The sequence below is a fragment of the Tupaia chinensis genome, unplaced genomic scaffold (genome assembly GCF_000334495.1).
Source record: "Tupaia chinensis unplaced genomic scaffold, TupChi_1.0 Scaffold000387_1, whole genome shotgun sequence".
In the NCBI taxonomy this organism is placed as follows: domain Eukaryota; kingdom Metazoa; phylum Chordata; class Mammalia; order Scandentia; family Tupaiidae; genus Tupaia; species Tupaia belangeri.
The window spans coordinates 1,033,977-1,055,350 of NW_006159889.1; the positions used below are offsets into that span (position 1 = coordinate 1,033,977).

The window sequence follows — 21,374 nt, forward strand, 5'->3', positions numbered from 1 at the left end:
CTTGGCAAAGAGGTCTGGGTTGAAAATAAAACCCGCTTTAGTTCAACACAGAAAAGTGGTCACAGAGAAAGGCAGTGGGAGAAGGAAGAGGGCTTAAGGACAAGTCTCAGAAACCACCAACCTTTGAGAAGCAGGCAAAAGTATAGAGGGCCACGAGCTGTAGAGAAGGAACAGCCAGCCGGAGAGGGAGGTGGAGAATGCACCATAAAGCAGAAGGGTGGGGGCGGGGAGAAAGGGACTTACAGGAGACAGGGAGCATTGTCCAGTGCTGCGAGGAGGTGAAGTCATGTGGGGATTAAAAAGACTTGGGGGGGGGGCAGATGACGTAATATTATATCACTGGACTCCCACGTAGTCAACTATGGTTCAAGTCCTGAACCTAGCAGCCTAAAACTCATGTCAGGCACACGTGTGCTCATGCCCAAAAATCCCAAGAGAATGGAGGGGAAGGGATTGCTCTGTGGCCATCCCTCCTGCGAGGGAGATTTCTTGCTTTCTATCAATCTCTCCAGCGAGCACACATGCTGGAGAGAACTAAGAAAACAAAAAAAAAAGACTTTGGGTATATGGGGGCCAGCAGATGACATAGCGGTTACATTGCTGGACTCTCACATGGCCCACTGTGGTTTGAGTCCCAGACTCAGTGGCTTGAAACTCACACCTGGCATTATGTGTTCAGGCCCCAAATCCCGAGAGAATACATAAGGGATTACTGCATGGTAATCCCCCCGGAGGGTGATTTCTCACTTTCTGCCTGTATCTCTAGCAAATATGTGTCCTATAGCAAAACTCTCTCTCTAAAAAAAAAAAAAAAAAACGATTTTGGGTGTGGAGCCAGTGGATGGCTTGGTGGTTTAGGCACTGGATTCCACATGGCAGCCTGAAAAGCATGCCAGGCACATGCCTAAAATCCTGCCAGGAGAATGAAGGAGAAAGAACTGCTACATCACTTTCACCTTTGGGGGGTGATTTCTCACTTTTCCTCTCTCTGTCTCTCTCTGGAAAGTGCATACACCTTACAGGAAAAAAAAAAAAAAAAAGACTGGGTTTAACCATTGGGTCAACAAAAATCTTTGATACAAGGGGACTTCAAAAAGCTCATAGAAAAATGGAACTAAAGGACAGTTTATTTTGATGTCAAAAAACTTGGAAATCTGGGGCTGGCAGGTGGTGTGGTGGTTAAGGGCGCTGGACTCCCACATGGCCAATCATGGTTCAAGTCCCGGACCTGGGGCTTGCTTTCGCACTCTCTCTCTCTCTCTCTCTCTTGCTCTGTCCCTCTCTGGTCAAATTAAAACAAACAAATAAATAAAGTTAAATAAAATAACTCTTTAAAAAAAACTTTGAAATCTATGCACAGTGTAGTATGTGTTTTCTATGAACTTTTTAAGGACTCCACATATAGTTTCAGAGAGACAGCAGAAATAAATGCCACACACACAGGGACTAAGAGGCAAATGGGATGTGTAAGACACGGTGATTATAGGCTCTTTATTTCAACAGCGTGGCAGAGCGAGTCAGTACAGTGGATATAGGGTCAAGGATTTTTAACATGAAGAGAGTAAAACAACACTAACCAGGACCATGAACTTGAGTGTAGCCCAGAGAAAGGATATGTGTAGTGTGGCCAAGAAATTACAAATCAGGACCAGCAGTTAGTGTTATGGCTATGTTGCTGGACTCCCATGTACTCGACCACGGTTCAAGTCCTGGACCCGGTGGCTTAAACTCACGCCGGGTGCGTGTGCGTGCGTGCCCAAGATCCCGAGAGGAGAATGGAGGAGAAGGGATTGCGGCATGGCCATCCCCTCTGGGGGGTGATTTCTTGCCTTCTGTTTCTATGTCTCTCTCTGTCTCTCTGGTGAGCGCACACGCCCTATACAAAAACCACTCCAAAAAAAAAAAAAGAGAGAAAAAAATTAAAATAAGCACAGAACTAGGGAAATGAGGGTGAGGGCAAGAGAAGGCAGTGGAATGACAGAGACTGGGGGCAGGGGGACAGTCCAGGGTACTTTCTATTTGATTTGATAGGGAAGGTTATTGTTATGTGGAAAAAATGTCATTTTCTGCCTATGCTGCCAGGGTCTCTCTGGTACATATATTTGCCCAAGGAAAAGAGAGATGTCTGAAAGTGGGAAGGTGACTTTAGACGTACATGTCAGAACTCACACAGCTTTGTGGTAACTTACCACCTCTAACCAGTCCCCACTAGAGAACGAAGTGAAAATTAGAGTCAGCAGGTGGCAGGGTGGCTAAGGCACTAGAGCCCACTGTAGCTAACTCTACAGTTTGAATACCAGACCTGGTGACTTGAAGATTACTCCAGGCCTGTGCACATGTGTGCCCCAAATCTTGAGAAGACAATGAAGAAGGAAGGGGCTGTAGAATGGCCATCCCTTCGGGGGAGGGAGGGTTTCTTACTTTCTGTCTCTGGCAAGTACATGTGCCCTATGGCAAAATAATAATAAATAAAATCCACTCATTAAAAATCAAGTTTTGGGGAACCAGCAGTTAGCGTAATGGCCATGTCACTGGATTCCCACGTAGTCGACCGTGGTTCGCGTCCCGGACCCGGTGGCTTAAATCTCACGCCGGGCACGTGTGCGTGTGTGCCCAAGATCCCGAGAGGAAAATGGAGAAGGGATTGCGGCGTGACCATCCCCCCGGGGGGTGATTTCTTGCTTTCTGTCTCTATGTCTCTCTCTGTCTGGCGAGCGCACGCGCCCTGTAGCAAAAAAAAAAAAAAAAATCAAGTTTTGGAGTAGAGGTCTAGAAGAATGTTGGTACACTAAGTTGTAGGTGACAGAGAGAGAACTTTAAGAACATTCTGTAGGAGTCTGGGGGATCTGAGGGCTGGTCAAGGGAAACCTTGGCCATTTTCTGTAATACAGGCATGCAGTGAAGAAAATAAATTGAAAAATGCCCACAACAAATGGGCTCGAGATTCATTGCCAGAGACTTTAGAGCTAGACAGGATCCCTGGGCTCACTCAGGTGATAAAAACTGAGGCCTAGGTCAGATGCTTTGTCCCTGATGCCCCTGGGGAAGCTGTCATGTCCAAATGATGGCTGACATCCTGAGAGCGTATGATTCATCAAGAAGCCACAATAGGAACCACGAGCTGCCTCAGTGACAGATGGGAGCTCAACAATGAAATAGCAGCAAGTTGGAACCAGCAGATGGCATAATGATTATAGTGCTGGACTCCCATATGGCTGACTGTGGTTTGAGTCCTGGACCCGGCAGCTTGAAACTCACGCTGGGCATGTGTGTGTGTGTGTGATTTCTTGCTTTTGGTCTCTCTGTCTCTCTGGAGAGTGTACATGCTCTATTGCAAAAATCTCTTAAAAAAAAGAGAGAGAGAGAGAGAGAGAGGGAACCTGCAGTTAGCGTAATGGCTATGTCGCTGGACTCCCACGTAGTCGACCGCGGTTCGTGTCCCGGACCCGGTGGCTTAAAACTCACGCCGGGCACATGTGCATGTGTGCCCAGGATCCTGAGAGGAGAATGGAGGAGAAGGGATTGCAGCGTGACCATCCTCCCTGGGGGGTGATTTCTCGCTTTCTGTCTCTTTCTGTCTAGCGAGTGCACACGCCCTATAGCAAAAACCTCTCCAAAAAAAAGAGAAAGAGAGCACAAAGTTAACAGCAAGAAGAGAGGAAATGTGTTCTGAGGAACAAACACTGTTGAAGAGAATAGGTACTGTGTGTCCTGTCAGACAGGCTTAAGTGTTTGCCTTCTGTTCCAGCCAGAAAGCCCTGAAGATAGGGTGGCAAACCCTATCCAAGTGTTAGCCCCAGGCATTCCAGCAGGCAAGAGTCACACTGAGCCTCTATAGGTCGGCACCATGAACCCTCAGGACCAGACACAGAAGGGTTCACAGCTCCTGTCCCTACTCCTGGACTTCAATAGGCTACCTTCCCAAATCTGCAGCACATGAGAAAAGGCAGATGGAAGAAAATGTACACCCCTTAGCAGCTCCTCAGGATAGCAATTGGGAGCTGACCCAGGGTGGGCGTTTGGAAGGACTCAGCCTCCGTCCTGCCTGGTGCTGGGATCAGCTCACACGGCTCCTGTGTCCACAGGGCACAGAGAATACATTGTCCATAAGGAGGATTATTCTGTACAAGTAGCTTAGACAAAGGGAGAAGTTGTTTCCAGCTGCCTGGGGGAGGTGAGAAGGGGGCGGGAAAGAGACCAGCCTTGGCAATGCAGAGTTCAGCCTCTTCCTTTCTGCAAAGGACAGGAGGGGACAATTACACCCCCTCCAGTTCACCTCTAATGTTGGGACCCATTATGGAATTGGAAGGAGCTCTTGGTTACAACCTATCTTGGCTGTTTCCCAAAAGGGACAGGACTGGTAAACCAGATGAGTACACTGGCAATAGACACTAGAGGGGGACGAGAACAAGGTGACTGGGACAATGAGCAAAATGAAGGGTTGGTAATGACCAAATCCCAGCCTCAGGACAGACCTAGAGAGGGAGAGGTCCTGGGCAACGGACTTTATGCTGCCATTGACTCAGTGATCTTCTACCCTTAGCCAGATGAACTCCGTATGGTAGAGGGCTCCTGAGGTTTTACAACTGCTGCTTCCTTCTCCATCCTAGACACAAACCTGGAGACAATCACCTAATCTCTCTCCCCGGGGGCTTCAAGAGTAGAAGAAAACACAATCCCTAAGCAAAACTGAGTAGTTTGAGCCCTGCACCCAACAGCTTGAAAACCACACTGGGTGTATGTGCATACATGCCCAAAATCCTGAGGGGAGACTGGAGGAGAAGGGACTGAGGTGTGGCCATTCCCCTGGGGAGGGGGGGTGATTTCTCAATTTCCCTCTCTGCCAAGTGCACTACCTTATAGCAAAAACCTAAAATAACAAAGAAATCTATAGAAGTGGCCAGTCCAGGCTACAGCAGCTCCAGAGCCATCAGTGACCCAGGCTCCTTTTATGTTGTTCTCTGCCATCATTAACATGTGTCTCTGGCCAGCTGGTGGCATGGTGGTTAAGGTAGCTGGATCCTACATGGCCAGCTAAGCAGTTTGAGTCCCCGACACAGCAGCTTGAGAAACATCACTCCTCCCTGGTCATGCCACAATCCCTTCTCCTTTACTCTCCTCTGGGGATTTTGGGCATGTACACACATGTATATTCTTACGTGTTTTCTCACTTTCCCTCTCTCTATGAAGCGCACATTTTCTATGGCAGAAATGTAAAAACAAAGAGAAACAGGAAGAATACTATCAGAGTAGGACAAGAGAGCCACCTTGGCAAATCCTGAATCTGAGCAAGCAAGCAGGTCATGCCCTCTTCTCCAAAGCAAAGTCCACGCACAGTGCCTCCTGAAAAAAAAATGAGTGTGTTGGGGTGGGAGACACATATGCCCCATGAGGTGTCTACTGGGTCAGACAGCCCCCAAAGTGGGAGATACTAGAGCTCTGTGTGCTCTAGAAGGGGAAGAGGAAGAAATGAGAGCATGTGTTCCCAAAGAGCTATCAAGGTGGGAGGCCTCCAGAGTAAGGAGTTTGTATAAGGGAACAAGATGTAGGCGAGGTGCTGCCATTTCTGTTGAGGTAGGAAGGCATTCCCATTGAGGAAAAGAACTCTATTTCAAAAGTACAGTGAGAATGAAGTCGGTATCAGCCTGGGATAACAAAATAAACTTGGGTTGGTGCCATTCAATAGGAAGGGCTCTCTGAGTGGAGTAAAAGACAGCAGTTACCAAAGACACTCCAGGAGTTTTAGAGAAATTCAGCCTGAAATCTCTTTAATATGCCAGTTGGCCGTGACATTTCCAATGGGTGGGAAGAAGATAAAGAACATGTGAGTGGGTAACAGGCCAGACTGAACAGGTAAAAGGTCTGGCATTGCCACAGCACTGATGGCATGACTCCCCTGCTGTGTACTGAGGTCAGTGAGTTTAGTGGATGCCACTCCTTGTCTTCACGGAACAGGAACAGATGGCACATCTGGGGCCACTTTTCCAGTCCTGTGCTGCCACAGCCTGGCAGAATTCTGTCTGGCACTGAACAAATGCCGAGATACAAGCACGTGACAGAAGAGAACAGAAAAAGGATAGCTGAACGGTATGGGCATGAGGCAAGTGTCAGGAGGTACAGATGAAACCAATTAAAGATAAGTTACCTTTTTATGGAGAACAAATTAGAATTGCCTTGCAGCAATTTCAGAGACTCCTGAAACTTCTCTGACCCCTATATAATGCTCTCATAAATTGCCACCAGACACCCCTGAGCTAGTGAACATCAGCTTAAATCACTTTATTTAGAGAAATCCTTTGGTCCATTTCTGCTGACTCAACCCCTGCCCGTGCCCACAAAGGAGTGTAAAGAAAGGCAATTTGGGCTGAATGTCCATACTCACTGTTCTTCAACTTTATAAAAGCAGGCAAAGCTACTGGCCCCTGTTCCCTCCCACCACCCACCTGGCTCTTATTTGAACCAAAGGCTTAGTGGAGGGGAGGATAAGCCATCTTGGCCAGAGTGCAGGAACTAGGTACTATGATGAAGTACAACTCAACTCCACTGGAAGATAGTGTGCAAGTCCTCTCTCCCTCCAAATTATGAAAAATAACCCAGGAGAACAAGGGGCATTTTCATATACTAAGAAAGAAACTCACACATAGGCCTGCCTAGCAGGACTTCTAGCCACATCCCCAACATATTGGCTCTTCAGCATCCTCCTTCACGTGCACAGGGCGGGGTACAGGATAGGGGACTTTGTGACGATTTTCCCGGTAAGTGTTAAATTGGCTTCTCAGAGGATGGAGAACAGAGCAGACCCAAGCTTTGTCCTGAGCTGTAGGCAGGAAGTTTGTCCCAATGCAGAAGCCCCTTTACCTATAGCTTAAGAGGCATAGCCAGATGGGAACTCGGCAAGAGGGCCTGCAGAGACAGTGTGCCTCTAAGGACACAGCAGCTGTTTCAACTCTTGACTGTACAAAATACGCTTATCTGCTCTGTGTCTGTCAGCTCCCCACTGACATGAAGCAGGTATCAGATCAGGGTAGGTTCCAGGTCAAGGATTACGGAGGTCGGTGGAAAGAAGAGAGTCGGAACTATCATTTATTGAATACCCACTATTTCATACACTGTGCTAAGTGCTTTACATTCATTTTCTCATTTTAATCCTCATAACAACCCTATGAGGTAGGTATTATGACCATTTACAAATGAGTAAACAGGCTCAGAAAAATTAGGTCACTCGCCCAGGGTCACAAAGCTAGTCAGCAAAGGTGCAGGGATTTGTCTGTTGCTGAAAGGTCATGTTCTTTTTATTGTATCAATCTAGGTGAGCCTTGCGCAAATGGGAATTTCACTGCTCAAATCTGTGAATCACACCAAGGAGTGGAAGTTGCCAGCCACACTCACCGCTGATAGGGATGCATTGAAGCCGACTTGATGTTGGTTTTTATCCCACTTGGCATTTTCCCTAAAAGCAACATGAAGAAAGACATTTGAAACAAGGAAAGACTTTCACGATATATCGGAAATATGGTCTCTCAGGGTCCCTTCTGCCCCCTTCTTATCATCGGAACAGTGGTGGCATCTGACCCTGGTTGGCAGAGGGCAGAGATCTGATTCTTTTTTTTTGGGGGGGGGGGGGGATAGGGCGTGTACGCTCGCCAGAAAGACAGAGAGACAGAAAGCGAGAAACCACCCCCCCCCAGGGGGGATGGCCACGCCACAATCCCGTCTCCTCCATTCTCCTCTTGGGATCCTGGGCACACACGCACATGCACCTGGCGAGTTTAAGTCACCAGGCCCAGGACTCAAACCGCAATCAACTACATGGGAGTCCAGCGACATAGCCATTATGCCATCTGCTGATCCCCTCAACAGTCTCTTGCTTATTTACTCCTAAAAGACAGCCTAGGGACCAGCAAATGGCGTAATGGTTATGTTGCTGGACTCCTACGTAGTTGACTGTAGTTCGAATCCTGGACCTGGTAGCTTAAAACTCATGCTGGGTGTGAATGTGTGTGTGCCCAAAATCCTGAGAGAATGAAGGAGAAGGGATTGTGGTGTGGCCATCCCCCTGAGGGGTGATTTCTCACTTTCTGTCTCTCTCAGGCGAGCATACATGCCCTATAGCAAAAATCTCTCTAAAACAAAATAAGACAGCCTAATCTCTGTGTGACCCCTGTTTAATGCCACACGTAGAGATGACTTATGTTCTCTATATTTCATTGTCCCTTTTCTTAGACTGTTTGGAAGAAAGACCCCTTTTAGCTGCTTAAATCTGAACTTCAGATTGTTTTCGTAATTACTAAAAGAGAGCGGAAGGGACAGCATACCGAGAAAAGAACCTATGTGGGACTGGGAAACTTGCCTACTTGTCAATTCCTGACGTACTTACCAAATGGTCTTGATTAGGGTCTGACCATTGATTTCTGCTACTAAGATGAGACACCAACACACACCCAATATCCAGAGTGAATGGGGCAGAAGGGCAGTTGTGGTGGAGGTCTGATGGGGATGGCAGGCGAGAGCAGTTTCAGCAACTCAGAATTTCTTCCTCACTTTCTGGTACCTACACAGTCTCAGGTGAGCTTTTTTTTTTTTTTTTTTAACTTCTGAAAATTGTTTTCTGGGTCTCAGTACAAAGGAGGAAAGGAGAAAAATCTCTAAGTCTGGGAATGCTGAGGGTCCAGATAGTACAATCAATCCCCACTCCTCTGCTCAAGGTCAGCTACATTTCAACCCCTGCCACCTTACCTGGCTGACCTGCTTGAGCCATTTGCACCCCACTGAGCATTGGCTGCTGCTGGCTTGGAGCTCCTGCCATTTGCACCTGCTGTAGACCTGAGGCTCCCGCAAGGATTGTTCCAGCTCCTGGCTGGCCTGGCTGGCCAGGACCACTGCTGCCTGAAGACCTCCAGTTAGACAGCCCCTTCCCAAAGGCAACAGCTGCCGCCAAGGCATTGGTGTCATTTGGGTTAAAGGTCTGTTTGTTTGGCCGGAGACCTGAAGAAAAAGTAAGTGGGGACTATGAAGTATGCCTCCGGATTGAATCTCACATCCAGACCAATAGGAGCGCCAGGCTTTGGAGTTCTGACTTTGGCAGCATCTAGACTTCCTCCCAGCCCAGAGGAAGAACCAGAGGACTTCCAAGCCTTCTTACTTCGCCCAGTTCCTCCCCCTGGTTCACATTTGACCTTAATGTAAAAGGCTAACAGAATGGATGCAAACGCTTTCTTACGCAGTAGCCTTGTGTCTGCACTTTGCTACTACACGAATCGCCACTCAATCCAGTGACCTTAGACACCTCTTCCTCTGTTTTGCCACCAACCCGTCCATACCTCCACTCTCTGATTCTCGCTCCTCTTTGCTGATTTTCTCCAGAAGGTTTGAGCACATTTTATTCAAGCTCTGGATCTGCTTCTGTAACACACACAGATTTGTGCAGCGCTAAGGCTAAGTAGGAAATGATTTTGAAGAAGTTTTTTCCTTGTGCTCTTTCAGAGGTAACTTAGATGTACACAACCACATATCCCTACGTGACGGGAATAGCAATGCCCAGCTTCTGATGATGGGACAAGGGTGGGAGCAACAGGGCAGTGCCTCAGTCCAACCTGAGCTGCATCAGCACCAATGCGGGCAGCGTCCGTTGTCAGTTGCTTCTCCTGCTCTTCGACCTCAGGGTCAGGCTTGGTTCTCAGATGGTTGGGGACTACCTCATGGCTGAAAACAGGTACCCGTCCTTCAGTCTGCCGCTGTAACACAGATTTTAATGAGCCTACCATGCATTCCAAGAAGATTCCTTCTGAACTGATACACAGTGCCTTCTACAAACAAGCAGTGCATTTTCAGGGAAAACACAACTGGAGACACAATATTTAGTTTCCTGGAAGCCATCCCCTTCACTTCTTCCTTCAGTTCTGTCTGCTCACACCCTAATAATCTCTACCAGACCTACAGGTAAGTCTGCCACATTTTAACCAAACCAAGTAGATAAAAGACTTAAAAAAAAAAAAGTTTTTTGCTCAGGATAGATTTTGAAGGAGAAAGATTTGCCTTGGTGATATGGGTCTCAGGTTATTACAGCACTATTTGGAATCACTTCCTACTAAGTGATTGGTTCCTCTCATCACCTCCTAATCCATGCCTAATTCATTCTACGCCACCTTTAGAAAGACAGAAAATAAGGCCTCTGAAACGCAGCCCTTACTTCTTACTGCCACATGTTCCTCTGAATTCACAACTGCTAGAACAGCAAATCAACAACTGTACTCTACACTCTCATCTAAGAACGTGATTTCCCAAGTTGTACCCTTTTTCTTCACTTACCATGAGATCTTCATCTCGGTCTGGGGACAATACCAGAGGGATGATAACCTGGTTACGGAAGAGTGGTGTCTTTTCATGTTTCAAGACCTTATTCAGAGTGTTCAACTGTCCAGAGAGCAAGGCAAAGCTGTCCAGCACAGAGGGCCTAGAGGTTGTTAAGAAAATGTCAGAAGCTCCAACCCTTCCCTACGTGAAACAAAAACTAAAGCCATAGGACTAGCTTAGGTGGAAACTAAACTAGCTAACAGGAATGTTGGTGTTAGGACAAAGGGATATATTCTCAGTGTCTAACAAAGAGGTTTTTTTAAAAAAAAAAGACGATTCATTGTTTGAATGAGATGAGGAATGGTGGCAAAATAAGAACCATGGCCAAAGTCAGAACTAAAAATTCAGAAACTGGGTAAAAGATCCTTTCCAGCATGGAAACAGGATCCACACTTCCAGAGCAGAATGGCTCTGAAAGACACAGTCACGTGTGTATCAAGAAATCCTGCATGAAGAGAACCCACAGAAGAAAGACCTCCTCGTCAGAGAAGTTAAAGGGTAAAACTCAAAAGTGAAAAAGAACCTGGGTGGAAAACTGGGCATCTCTCTACTTCTTTGCCATGGAGGCCCTTTGCCAAACTTCACTTGTTAAATGTTGGGAAACTCAGCTCTTTCCAAATCAAAGGGTGTTCACAAACTGATGAAAGTTTACATCACTGGAAATCTCCTATCTACCAGGAGGCCCACTCCCCCAAGCTGTGAGCCCTCCCCAGCTAGCATGGAAACCCTTACCAGGTCAGCCGGTCATACTCGTTCTCCAACTTGTAAATGAAACTCCCCAGTGAGTTCTTCAGATCAGCTACTTGACTCAGCAGTGCATCTAATGATGCCTCGAGTTGCTTCTCCTCTCTCTGCATCAAAATGAACAGGTTGATAACCCAGAGGGATGTAAGACACATACAGGAAGCCTGAAGAACCAGGGAGTCAGTGCAACACCAGTCCAAATCTCAGTGGCACAGGATAGCCAGGCCGATTTCTATCTCTGGTATCTGGGTTACAAACAGCATTAACCCTTAGATCTTTCTTTTTTCTTTTAAAAAATTATTTTATTTTCTTAATTTATTTTTATTTTCTTCATTATTTTTTAAATTAATTAATTAATTTATTCATTCATTTATTTTTTTAACTTGACCAGAGAGACAGAAAGAGAGAGAGAATGAAAGTGAGAAAGCAAGCCACCAGGTCCAGGACTCGAACTGTGGTTAGCCATGTGGGAGTGTCCAGCACCTTAACCACCACACCCGAGAATTATTTTATTTAACTTTATTTATTTACTTATTTTAATTTGACCACAGAAGACAGAGAACAAGAGAGATAAAGCAGAAAGCAAGCCACCAGGTCCAAGAGTCAAACTGTAGTCCACCATGTGGGAATCCAGGGCCCTTCACCACACCACCTGCCAGCCCCAACCCTTAGACCTTTTAACCTGTTCACCTAACTCAAGTCTTCCTACCAAGTGATTCCTTTCATCATCTCCTAATCCATGCCTGTTTTTTCTCTGATCATGTACACCCTACTTGTTCTCCTTGAGAAATTTCTAATCCCCGGGGTTCGTTATCTCATGTGCACCTCTGCCTCACATGTACTCGTTTCCCCTGTTCCAGAGACCACCTTGTGAGCCTAGATGTTTCCATCAACACCACCATCTCTGGGAAATCTGTCTAGGATGAAGACTTGCCCTGGGCTCCTCCACCCATGACCCATCAACTCATTTCACTCGCATTTGATGTTTTAACTTTCTCCTTGCTGAATTCTTTTGAACCCATTATCTCTGTGCCAATATTTCTGTACCTATTTCCCAAGCTCGGTCAACCTATAAACATTTACTGAGGGACCACCAGGTGCAAGAAATTAATGAGTGGGGAGAAAAAAAAAACAAACAAATGGGACCTGCAGTTAGCGTGATGGCTATGTCGCCCGACTGCCACGTAGTCGACCATGGCTCAAGTCCCAGACCCAGTGGCTTAAACTCTCTGTCTTTCTGGCAAGCTCACGCGCCCCTCACACCCCGAAAAAATATCAAAAAAAAAAAAAAAAAAAAAAAAAGAGAGAGAGAAAGAGAAAACAAACAAACAAAACAAAACAAAAACAAAACCCAAGACACCATACATGGTCTTAAACACTAAAACATTTTTTCCCTTTGGAGAGGTTTTTGCTATAGGGCGAGTGTGCTGGCCAGAAAGACAGATACAGAAAGCAAGAAATCACCCCCCAAGGGAGATGGCCATGCTGCAATCCCTTCTCGGGATCTTGGACATGCACACACACGCTTGGACACGCACGCACACGTGCCCGACCTGAGTTTAAGCCGGGACTCAAACCATGGTCCACACTACATGGCAGTCCAGTCACACGGTCATTATGCCAGCTGCTAGCCCCGGCACTAAAACAATTTTAAACGCTAGAGGGTTTGTAAACGTTTCCTTCCCATCTGTGGCCTCCTGTTTTACTTCATTTCTTTACTCGTAACGACGATCAGGCACAGGGTGGTAAGTGATATAAACCGTCTTGCAAATTTGCCAATATGCCCGATTGGAACCTGATCCTGGGTTACCCTACTGCTTCAGATTACAGACACCGTAAGCGTTTGGCTACCGCGACCCACAATTCCTTCATCCCTCGGGCTCCTCTCCAATTACGGATCCTGTTAGGTCCGGATCCAACAGCGTAGAACCGGGCCTGAACCAACCCATTACTTTATTCCTCCGACTGCATCTCAGTTTTTCCACACCAATACAAGTCGGGGCTGTCTCGTCCCTCTGGGTCTGGCCGGGTCTGTCTCCCAACCAGCCGGGTTCCACCCCGCCTCGTATCTGCCGGTTCTCTCCAGCGGGCCCGCCCCCGTCACGCACTCCCTTATCAGCGGGGAGCTCCGGTCTCTCCTCTCGGTCCCCACTTCTTACTGTCCCCTCCAGCCCACTCTCAAACGGGTTACCCAACCCAGCAACTAGCAAGAGGCCCAACTCCGTACTCACCTGCATCGCGGAGGCCGCCGAAGCTTCAACCACGCCCCTTCCGGTTTCCTAGGCAGCCTCGGAGAGGTCTCTCCACCAATCAGAAAGCAGAACTCGGGATTCTCACTTACTTCCGGTTCCTGCTGGCTGCTGAGATAGCCAGGTCAGGGGTCAAGAGTGGAACATCCTCACTGGCCCGGGCCGGCGCGGGAGGGCTGTGAGATGGCCTCGGAGCCCCCGGAGCCGGAGGTGAGGGGCGGGCGGGTGCAGAGCTGGGGCCCGAGGTTCGAGGGGAGGGTCCGGCGGGCAGGCGTGGCGTTGGCCTCCTTCGGGCCTGGGGGCGGCCGCGCGTAGCCCCAAGGCCCGACAGTCGAACCTCCTGTCCGCCGTCTGCAGTTTCCTCGGGGGCTAGAGGAGAAAATACCGTATTCGCTTTGTTTTGCTCACTGGAATTTTATTTGCGTCGCTGACTGATAAAATGAGAAGAGTATTAACAGAACCTGTATTGGGATTTTCTGTTGCAGTTTCGGTGGGCAACACGGCAGTAGACTTACCGTGCCGGTTTCTGCATTTCTTCAAACATTGGAATTCCATAAACATGAATTAATTTAGCTCTAGCGGTCATGCTTTTGGAAAAGCAGCTTTGTTTTCGTGAAAACACACTTGACTCGGAGTAAGACCCAGTATTGGCGCTGCTGTTTTGGTATCTGTACTACCGTGGGCAAGTCTGAGGTTCCCCCATCCTGCCTCCTCCTATCTATAAAATACCAACCGTGTAGTGTCCTGTGAGGATCACATGTACGAAGAAACTTGAAAGAGTTCCTGGAAAATGGAATCAAAATATGAGTTTATTTTGGTTCAGAAATCTTTTGAGTTGCATGTATAATTTTTGCATAATGTACATTCTCCACAAACTTTTTGAAGACCTTGCCTATTAAATCAAAAGGCAAGATGCTAAGGACCATGCAGGGACCTTTATATAGTAATACGCTGTGTCCTTCAGACTTGAGCAAGGAAAGTGGCAACATCCATTCCCACTTGCAGAGAAGAAAAGTGAGAGGAACTTACCCCCTTGCTACTCAGGGAGTAGCTGAGATTTGGAGTTAGATCTGAGTATTAAAAAAAATCTCAGGTTTGGGAACCAGAAGATAGTATGATGGTTAAGGCTCTGGACTCCCACGTGGCAGACTGTGGTTTGAGTCCTGGACCTGGTGGTTCAAGTGTGCATGCATGCCCAACATCTCAAGAGGATGGAGATGGGTGGCCATCTCTCCTGGTGGATGACTTTTCACTTTCCCTATCTTTGTCTCTCTCCAGTGAGTGCACACTGCAGAAACCTGAAAACAAACACACAAACAAAACCCCTCAGATTCGGATAGAACAGCACTAGGAGAGGTAACTAGTAATGACAAGAGAATATTCCAGTAGGTGGGAAGGGTGAGGGACGTATATAGTAATACAAGTAGTAAATATTTATTGAATGCTTTCTGCATGCCAGCTACCATTGTAAGCACTTTACTGATATTAATTGATCCTCTTAGTCATATGAAGTGGACACTAATATTTTTCAGTCAGGGAAACTGAGGCATAAAGACATTTGGAGAAACAAAGCTACACAGCTAGTAGTTAGCCCCAGCTCTTCAAAACAGATCTGGCTCCAGACCTGATGTTCTTAGTCATAGTACTTGTAGTTTAAAATCTCCAGTACATTGGGATTTGGTGTGATGAAATGCAACATTGTGTATGGTTGGGTTGAAACTGTGCCCTATTAAAAAGAATCAGATGTGTTCAGATATGTTCACAGGGGTAGTAGGATAGCCCATGCATTGAAAATAGCAATATTGAGAAACATCATCAAACAATTTAGAGTATATTTCCCTATGGTTAAAAATGAAAAGAAGTGGAGGATGTCATGGGAAAATACAGCATAACCTTCTAAATAGTCTAAAACAGGGGCCAGCAGGTGGCATAGTGGTTAAGGCACTGGATTCTCACATGGCCAACTGTGCACTTGCTGATTTGTGCCAAAAATTTCAAGAGGAGGATGGAGGAGAGGGGTTATGGCATGGCCATCCCCTGCCATGAAGAGTGATTTCTCACTTTCTGTCTGTCTCTCCAGCAAGCACATACACCCTATAGCAAAAATCTCTCAAATAAATAAATAGTATAGAACAGCACCGTCCTGTAACAAGCTAATGGATGCCACATATGTGGTATTAAATTTTCCAATAACCTACATTAAAAAGTAAAAAGAAATAGGTGATATGAATTCTAATGATTTATTTAGTATTTCCAAGTTATTTCAATATGTACTAAATATTTTCAATTATGAAATTTTTAACCTGTTTTTTGTACTAAGTCTTTAAAATCAATGTTGTACTTTACACACAACACATCTCATTTTAGACTAGCAACATTTCAGGTGCTCAATAGCTCTGTGTGGTAATGTCTATCCCATTGAACAGTGCAGACCTAAAGTAATTTTGAGCTAAGATATAAACTCCTGGGAGTCTCATTCAGTTAAAAGTTAAACATTCATTAAGTTCTTGATTTGCATTTTTGAATATTTTATTAGAAGGCAAAGATGGAAGCACCCAACTCCTGGGTATAGGAAAGTAACTTCCTTTTAGAGGTTGTTAAGATCCCTAAAGAGAAAGATTGGACAAGATTGGGCATAGTCAGATAAGGGAAATCATTCATCAAATACTCAAAATATTTTGAGTACTGCTATGGACTAAGAATTGTGCTAAGTACCAGGGTGGATACAGAGCAATATAAGATAGACATACTCCTTATCTTTATGGAGTAAACAAACATAGAATTATGATAATATACTGCAAAGGAGTGCATGAGGGTGTTTGACAAGCATTCTTAACCTACTTTGTTAAGCAATGAGGGGAAGAGGTTGTGGATCAGGAAGCCTCAGAAGCTGAATCTTTAAGAATGGGTAGAAATTGGCTCTATAAGAAGAGGTGGAAAGCATTCCAGGCAAAGAGATCCTGAAGTGAGGAGGAATTAGAATCTTCAGGAAATTGACAGGAAGCAGCTCCCCATGGGGATTCATTGTGACAATGAGAATAACTAACACTCACTGAGTGCTTACTAAGTATCAGCTAATACTCATAAAGTCCTCATAAAGTAGCCACTGTTACTTGACAGTTGAAAAAACTGAGGCACAGAGAGTCTAAGTCTTTGTGCCAAGCCATGTAATAAGCAGTAGAACCAGCATTTGATCCCAGGCGCTGTAACATTAGAGGACATGACATGGTCTTAACTGAAATAGCGGATTGGTGAGACAGAAGGTTGGAGGCCCAGGCTCCATAGCAGAAGTGGTACTATACTGAACTGAATTGTGGAAGCCACAGGGCCCATCGTGGATTTGGATCCCTGGCTCATTGGATCTGAGACAGCTGGGTGTGTCCACGTGCCCAAGATCCTGATGAGCTACAGGGCTTGGGGGAAGAAGGGATGACAGCGTGATGAACCTCTGTGGAGGCTGCTTGGCATTCTCCTGTTCCTTTGCTCTCATACATGCACTCTATCATGAGTAAAATAAATTATCTCTAACAAAAATACTTTATGAAAACAAGAGCCAGCGCATGGTGATTAAGGGAGCTGGATCCTGCATGGTCAGTCATGAGGTACTTGACCAAAATCCTGAAAGGCAGGAGAGAGAGAGGGAAAGGGATTGGTGTGACATTCCCTGTGGCTGGTGCTTTTTCCCTCCTCCTCTGTCTTTCTGTCTCTGACAAGCACACACACCCTTTGGCAAATAAAAAAAAGAGAAGGCTGGAGAAGATTCAGCTTGATGCCATGCTAGAGGTTTAGTAGTGTAGTGACCTATATTCTATATACGTTAGCATATAGTAGTAAAGCAGCTTCAAACAGTCCAAGGGGACGGGGAATCTGCATTATTTTGTGGATGTCGGTTAACAGAAGACAGCACAAGGGTTTAAAAAAGCTCAAAAAATAATTCAGGGCTTAATCACAAAGGGACAGGTACAAAAAAACCCAGCACATTATTGAGATAGACCTTTTTCCATCCATCTTGGTATACATGGCATGCAGCACGGTGCCCCATCATATTTTATTCATCTTGGTATGAATGGTATGTAGGCCTCAGTATATGTTCTGAAGAATGATAGCCTGCCTTTCTCATGGTTCTGACCCTCCTGCTAAATTGCAACAGCTCTATGAAGATATTCTTACCTACATGTTATCTGTGAAGAATCTGAGGCCTGGAGAAAATTACATAACTTGTCCAGGGTCACCTAGATAGCAAGTAATAGAACCAGATTTTTTTTTTAGAGGTTTTTGCCATAGGCGTGTGCACTTGACAGAGAGACAAGAAGCTAGAAATCACCCCCCAGGGGGGATGGCCACAATCCCTTCTCCTCTACTCTACTCTTGGGATCTTGGGGGCGTGCAAACACACACACACACACACACACACACCCGATGAGTTTAAGCCACCGGGTCTGGGACTTGAACCACAGTCAACTCTGTGGGAGTCCAGCGACATAGCCATTATGCCAACTGCTTTTCCCAATAGAACCAGATTTGAATCCAAGTCTCTAACTCTAAAACCTGGTTTCATTGTCTTTGCCAGGCTATTCCAAGAGTAATGGGCTTCAAACTGAAGGAACAATATTGAGGAATTAAAGGTCCACGAGTGCAGATGCTGTGAGAATATAGTTTATGGGGGTTTTAAAATGTTAATATGGAAGAACCACTCGGGGAGCTTATTAAAAATGTAGTTTCCTGAGCCTCATCAGTTAATTTAATTGATCTGGAGTGATATCCAGGAATCAAATCTGCTTTTTGGTAAACATCTCAGCCAGTTTTAATGCAGCTAGTTTTTGGATCCCACTTTGAAAAATACCATCCTAACTGCAGATATTTATTTATTTTTTTTTTTTTGGAGAGGTTTTTGTTATAGGGCACCTGCACTCACCGGAAAGAGAGAGACAGAAAGATAAAAATTAAGAAATCACCCCCCCTGGGGGGGGGATGGCCACGCCACAATCCCTTCTCCTCCATTCTCCTCTCGGGATCTTGGGCACACACACACATGCACCTGGTGTGAGTCTAAGCCACCAGGCCCGAGACTCGAACCGCGGTCGGCTACATGGGAGTTCAGCGACATAGCCATTACACTAACTGCTGGTCCCACTGGTGAAATTATTAAGTCTTCTGGTTTTGATAAGTTAGATCTCAAATGAAAAGAACTCAAGAGGTGATATTTTGAAACCGTAGTCATTGACTTTGAAGGATCACGTGTAAGGAAGGATGTTGCAAGAAAGCTAGCACATGCAAGGAAACTGGCACATGTTAGACGAGTGTTCTGGTCTCAAGAATTGGATTCTGCAAGAACTGATAAATCACTTTGGCCTTGAACAGTCTTTCATTCCAAATAATTCAGAATTCAGGGCAAGGTGGAAAAATGGAAGCTGTGCTGTAGCAAAATTTAGCAGCCTATGAATCAATCATCTGAAGGTGGGAACCAGCAGTTAGTGTAATGGCTATGTCGGTGGACTCCCACGTAGTCGACTGCGGTTCGCGTCCTGGACCTGGTGGCTTAAAACTCACACCGGGCGCGTGTGTGTGTGTGTGCCCAAGATCCTGAGAGGAGAATGGAGGAGAAGGGATTGTGGTGTGACCATCCCCCCTGGGGGGTGATTTCTCGCTTTCTGTCTCTGTCTCTCTGTCTGTCCGGTGAGCGCACGCGCCTTATAGCAAAAACCTCTCCAAAAAAAATGGCCCCGCTACAATCCCTTCTCCTCCTTTCTCCTCTCAGAATCTTGGGCACACACCCACACATGTCCAGCATGAGTTTAAGCCCTTGGTCCGGGACTCAAACCGCAATTGACTACATGGGAGTCCAGCGACATAGCCATTACACCAACTGCTGGTCCTGTGAAGGAAGCTTTTTTTAAAATTTATTTAAATTTTTTTTTTTTTTTTTGGTAGAGGTTTGTGCCATAGGGGGCGTGTGCTCGCTAGACAGAGAGAGACAGAAAGTGAGAAATAACCCCCCCCCCAGGGGGGGATGGCCACGCCACAATCCCTTCTCCTCCTTTCTCCTCTCAGAATCTTGGGCACACACCCACACATGTCCAGCATGAGTTTAAGCCCTTGGTCCGGGACTCAAACCGCAATTGACTACATGGGAGTCCAGCGACATAGCCATTACACTAACTGCTGGTCCCAAGGGAGCTTTCTAATAGCAAGGTGCCCTCTTTCTGGTTTATCCTATTCCTTCATTCCTTAGCAAACCCCATTAAACCTTCAGTATCACTTTTTACTGAGATCCTAACCTGGATCAGGATACATTGTTACTATCTGTCATAGAACTACATTCCTATCCTTTGATGTACTTACTCAGTTTGTAGTAACACAGTGATTTCACTGAATGAGTGATTAATCATTTGTCCTTCATTATAGAGTAAGTTTTATGAGAACAGGGAATACATATTTTGCTTTCCATTATGTCCTTAAGACCTAGCCCTGGGCCTGCATGTAGCAGGCTTTCCAGTATTTTAGTCCTTAAAAATGGGGGTCTGTTCTTACAGTTCTGACACACATATGTGCTCCTCCCTTAGCCCCCCTAATCAGCCATGCCAGGTCTAGTGCCTTAACCACCACACAACCTGCTGGCCCCAGCACGGGATGACTTTGTCCAGTATAGGCCCAGACTCCTTTGGTTTGTCCTTGTAAAGCTAAAACAAGCTGTTATTTGAAAAACATCTTTACTGAATAACAAAGAACAAAAGGAAAATATTATCAAGACTAGTGTAGAAATGACCTTATCTTTTTAAAATTGCCAGGCAAAAGGAAAAATGGTATCATGATTAACATAAAATTATTTTATCTTGTTTCTCAATTGCCAGAGGTGCATGTGCTTGCCAAGAGAAAGTACAGCCCAGTGGGGCAAGGCCATGCCACAGCTCCTTTTCCATTTCTCCAGCCTGTATGGATGTTGGACACACACACACACACACACACACACAGATTTTTCAGACCACCAAGGCCAGGATTCAAACCACGGTCAGCCATGTGGGATCTGGCTCCCTTAACCAGTAGGCTGTGGGACCAGACTAAGTGTTTGTTTTGTTTTGTTTGTTTGTTTTTAGATTGTTGCCCAGGGCATATGCACTTGCCAGAGAGAGACAGAGGGAAAGTGAGAAATCACCCCCGGGGGAATGGCTACACCACAATTCTTTCTCCTTTTGAGATTTCGTACACGTACATATATGTGCCCAGCATGGCTTTCAAACTGCCATGTCCAAGACTTGAGCCACAGAGTCAGCCATGTGGGATCTAGGGCCTTAACCACCAACACCCACTGCTGGCCCCAGCACAAGATGGTTTTATCTTGAAAGGAGTAGTACTGATTATGATTAGTTTTAAATGTGTACTTTGCTTACAATGTGTAGTGAATTCATTTATTCTACAATATTTTATCGAACATATTATATGCCAGGCATACTCCAGACTCTGGATATAGAGTGATGAAAGGACTGCAGAACTGGGATGTCCTTCCTATTCTGATACTGCTCTGAGCCCCAAACCATCCTTTTTTAGATAAGAACTTTGGCAAGAATCAGCACTGTCAACACATAGACAGGAAAACTCACTGAAATTACATCCACACCAGCTAAGTCAGCCCTGAAGAAAGGGTCCCCTGATTTACCAGAGTATCCCTCCCTGAGAACAAGGATCAGAGAAAGAGAAGGTAGTGGCTTGCCAACAAATAAACTCCTTTTCTGTTTTTAGGAGTGTGACAATCAGAGGTACAATGTGGGGGTTGTGCGGGATGGAGAAGGATAGGTAGCAACTGTGGTAATAACTGTCATTTTTCTAGGAAACTTGGAAATTATTATGCAGCATACTGGTTTCTAATGTAACCTTAATCATCCTTGACACCTTCCTTTTTGATATTTTCTTCCTGTGTCCTCATTTCCAATTACTCACCAGTTTTGGTCTTTTCTATTCTGAAGACCCCTTGAGATGCAACTAAGTTCACTGTTTAATTCAGCTTTTATATATATATATATATATATATAT

At 45.7% G+C, this 21,374-nt stretch overlaps 2 protein-coding genes across 3 annotated transcripts in view; one reads left to right on the plus strand and one right to left on the minus strand.

Moving 5' to 3' along the window:
* Positions 1-7,043: 7,043 nt before the first annotated feature.
* On the minus strand, positions 7,044-13,397 carry MED8 (mediator complex subunit 8). Of its 2 annotated transcripts, XM_006153748.2 has the most exons (7): positions 13,329-13,397; positions 11,086-11,204; positions 10,309-10,453; positions 9,594-9,734; positions 9,321-9,402; positions 8,737-8,985; positions 7,044-7,450 (listed from the first exon to the last, which is right to left on the minus strand). In XM_006153748.2, the coding sequence occupies exons 1-7, from the start codon at positions 13,332-13,334 to the stop codon at positions 7,386-7,388; spliced, it is 807 nt and encodes a 268-aa protein (XP_006153810.1). In that variant the 5' UTR covers positions 13,335-13,397; the 3' UTR covers positions 7,044-7,385. The 2 variants fall into 2 exon arrangements, with proteins under 2 accessions (XP_006153810.1, XP_006153809.1); XM_006153747.3 differs by lacking the exon at positions 13,329-13,397 and having other exon boundaries at positions 11,086-11,318.
* Positions 13,398-13,460: 63 nt separating this feature from the next.
* The window catches only part of SZT2 (SZT2 subunit of KICSTOR complex), a 60,718-nt gene continuing 52,804 nt past the window's right edge, over positions 13,461-21,374 (plus strand). The window contains 1 exon segment of the mRNA XM_014589860.2: positions 13,461-13,556. Coding sequence (XP_014445346.1) covers positions 13,530-13,556 — 27 coding nt within the window. The 5' untranslated portion in view covers positions 13,461-13,529.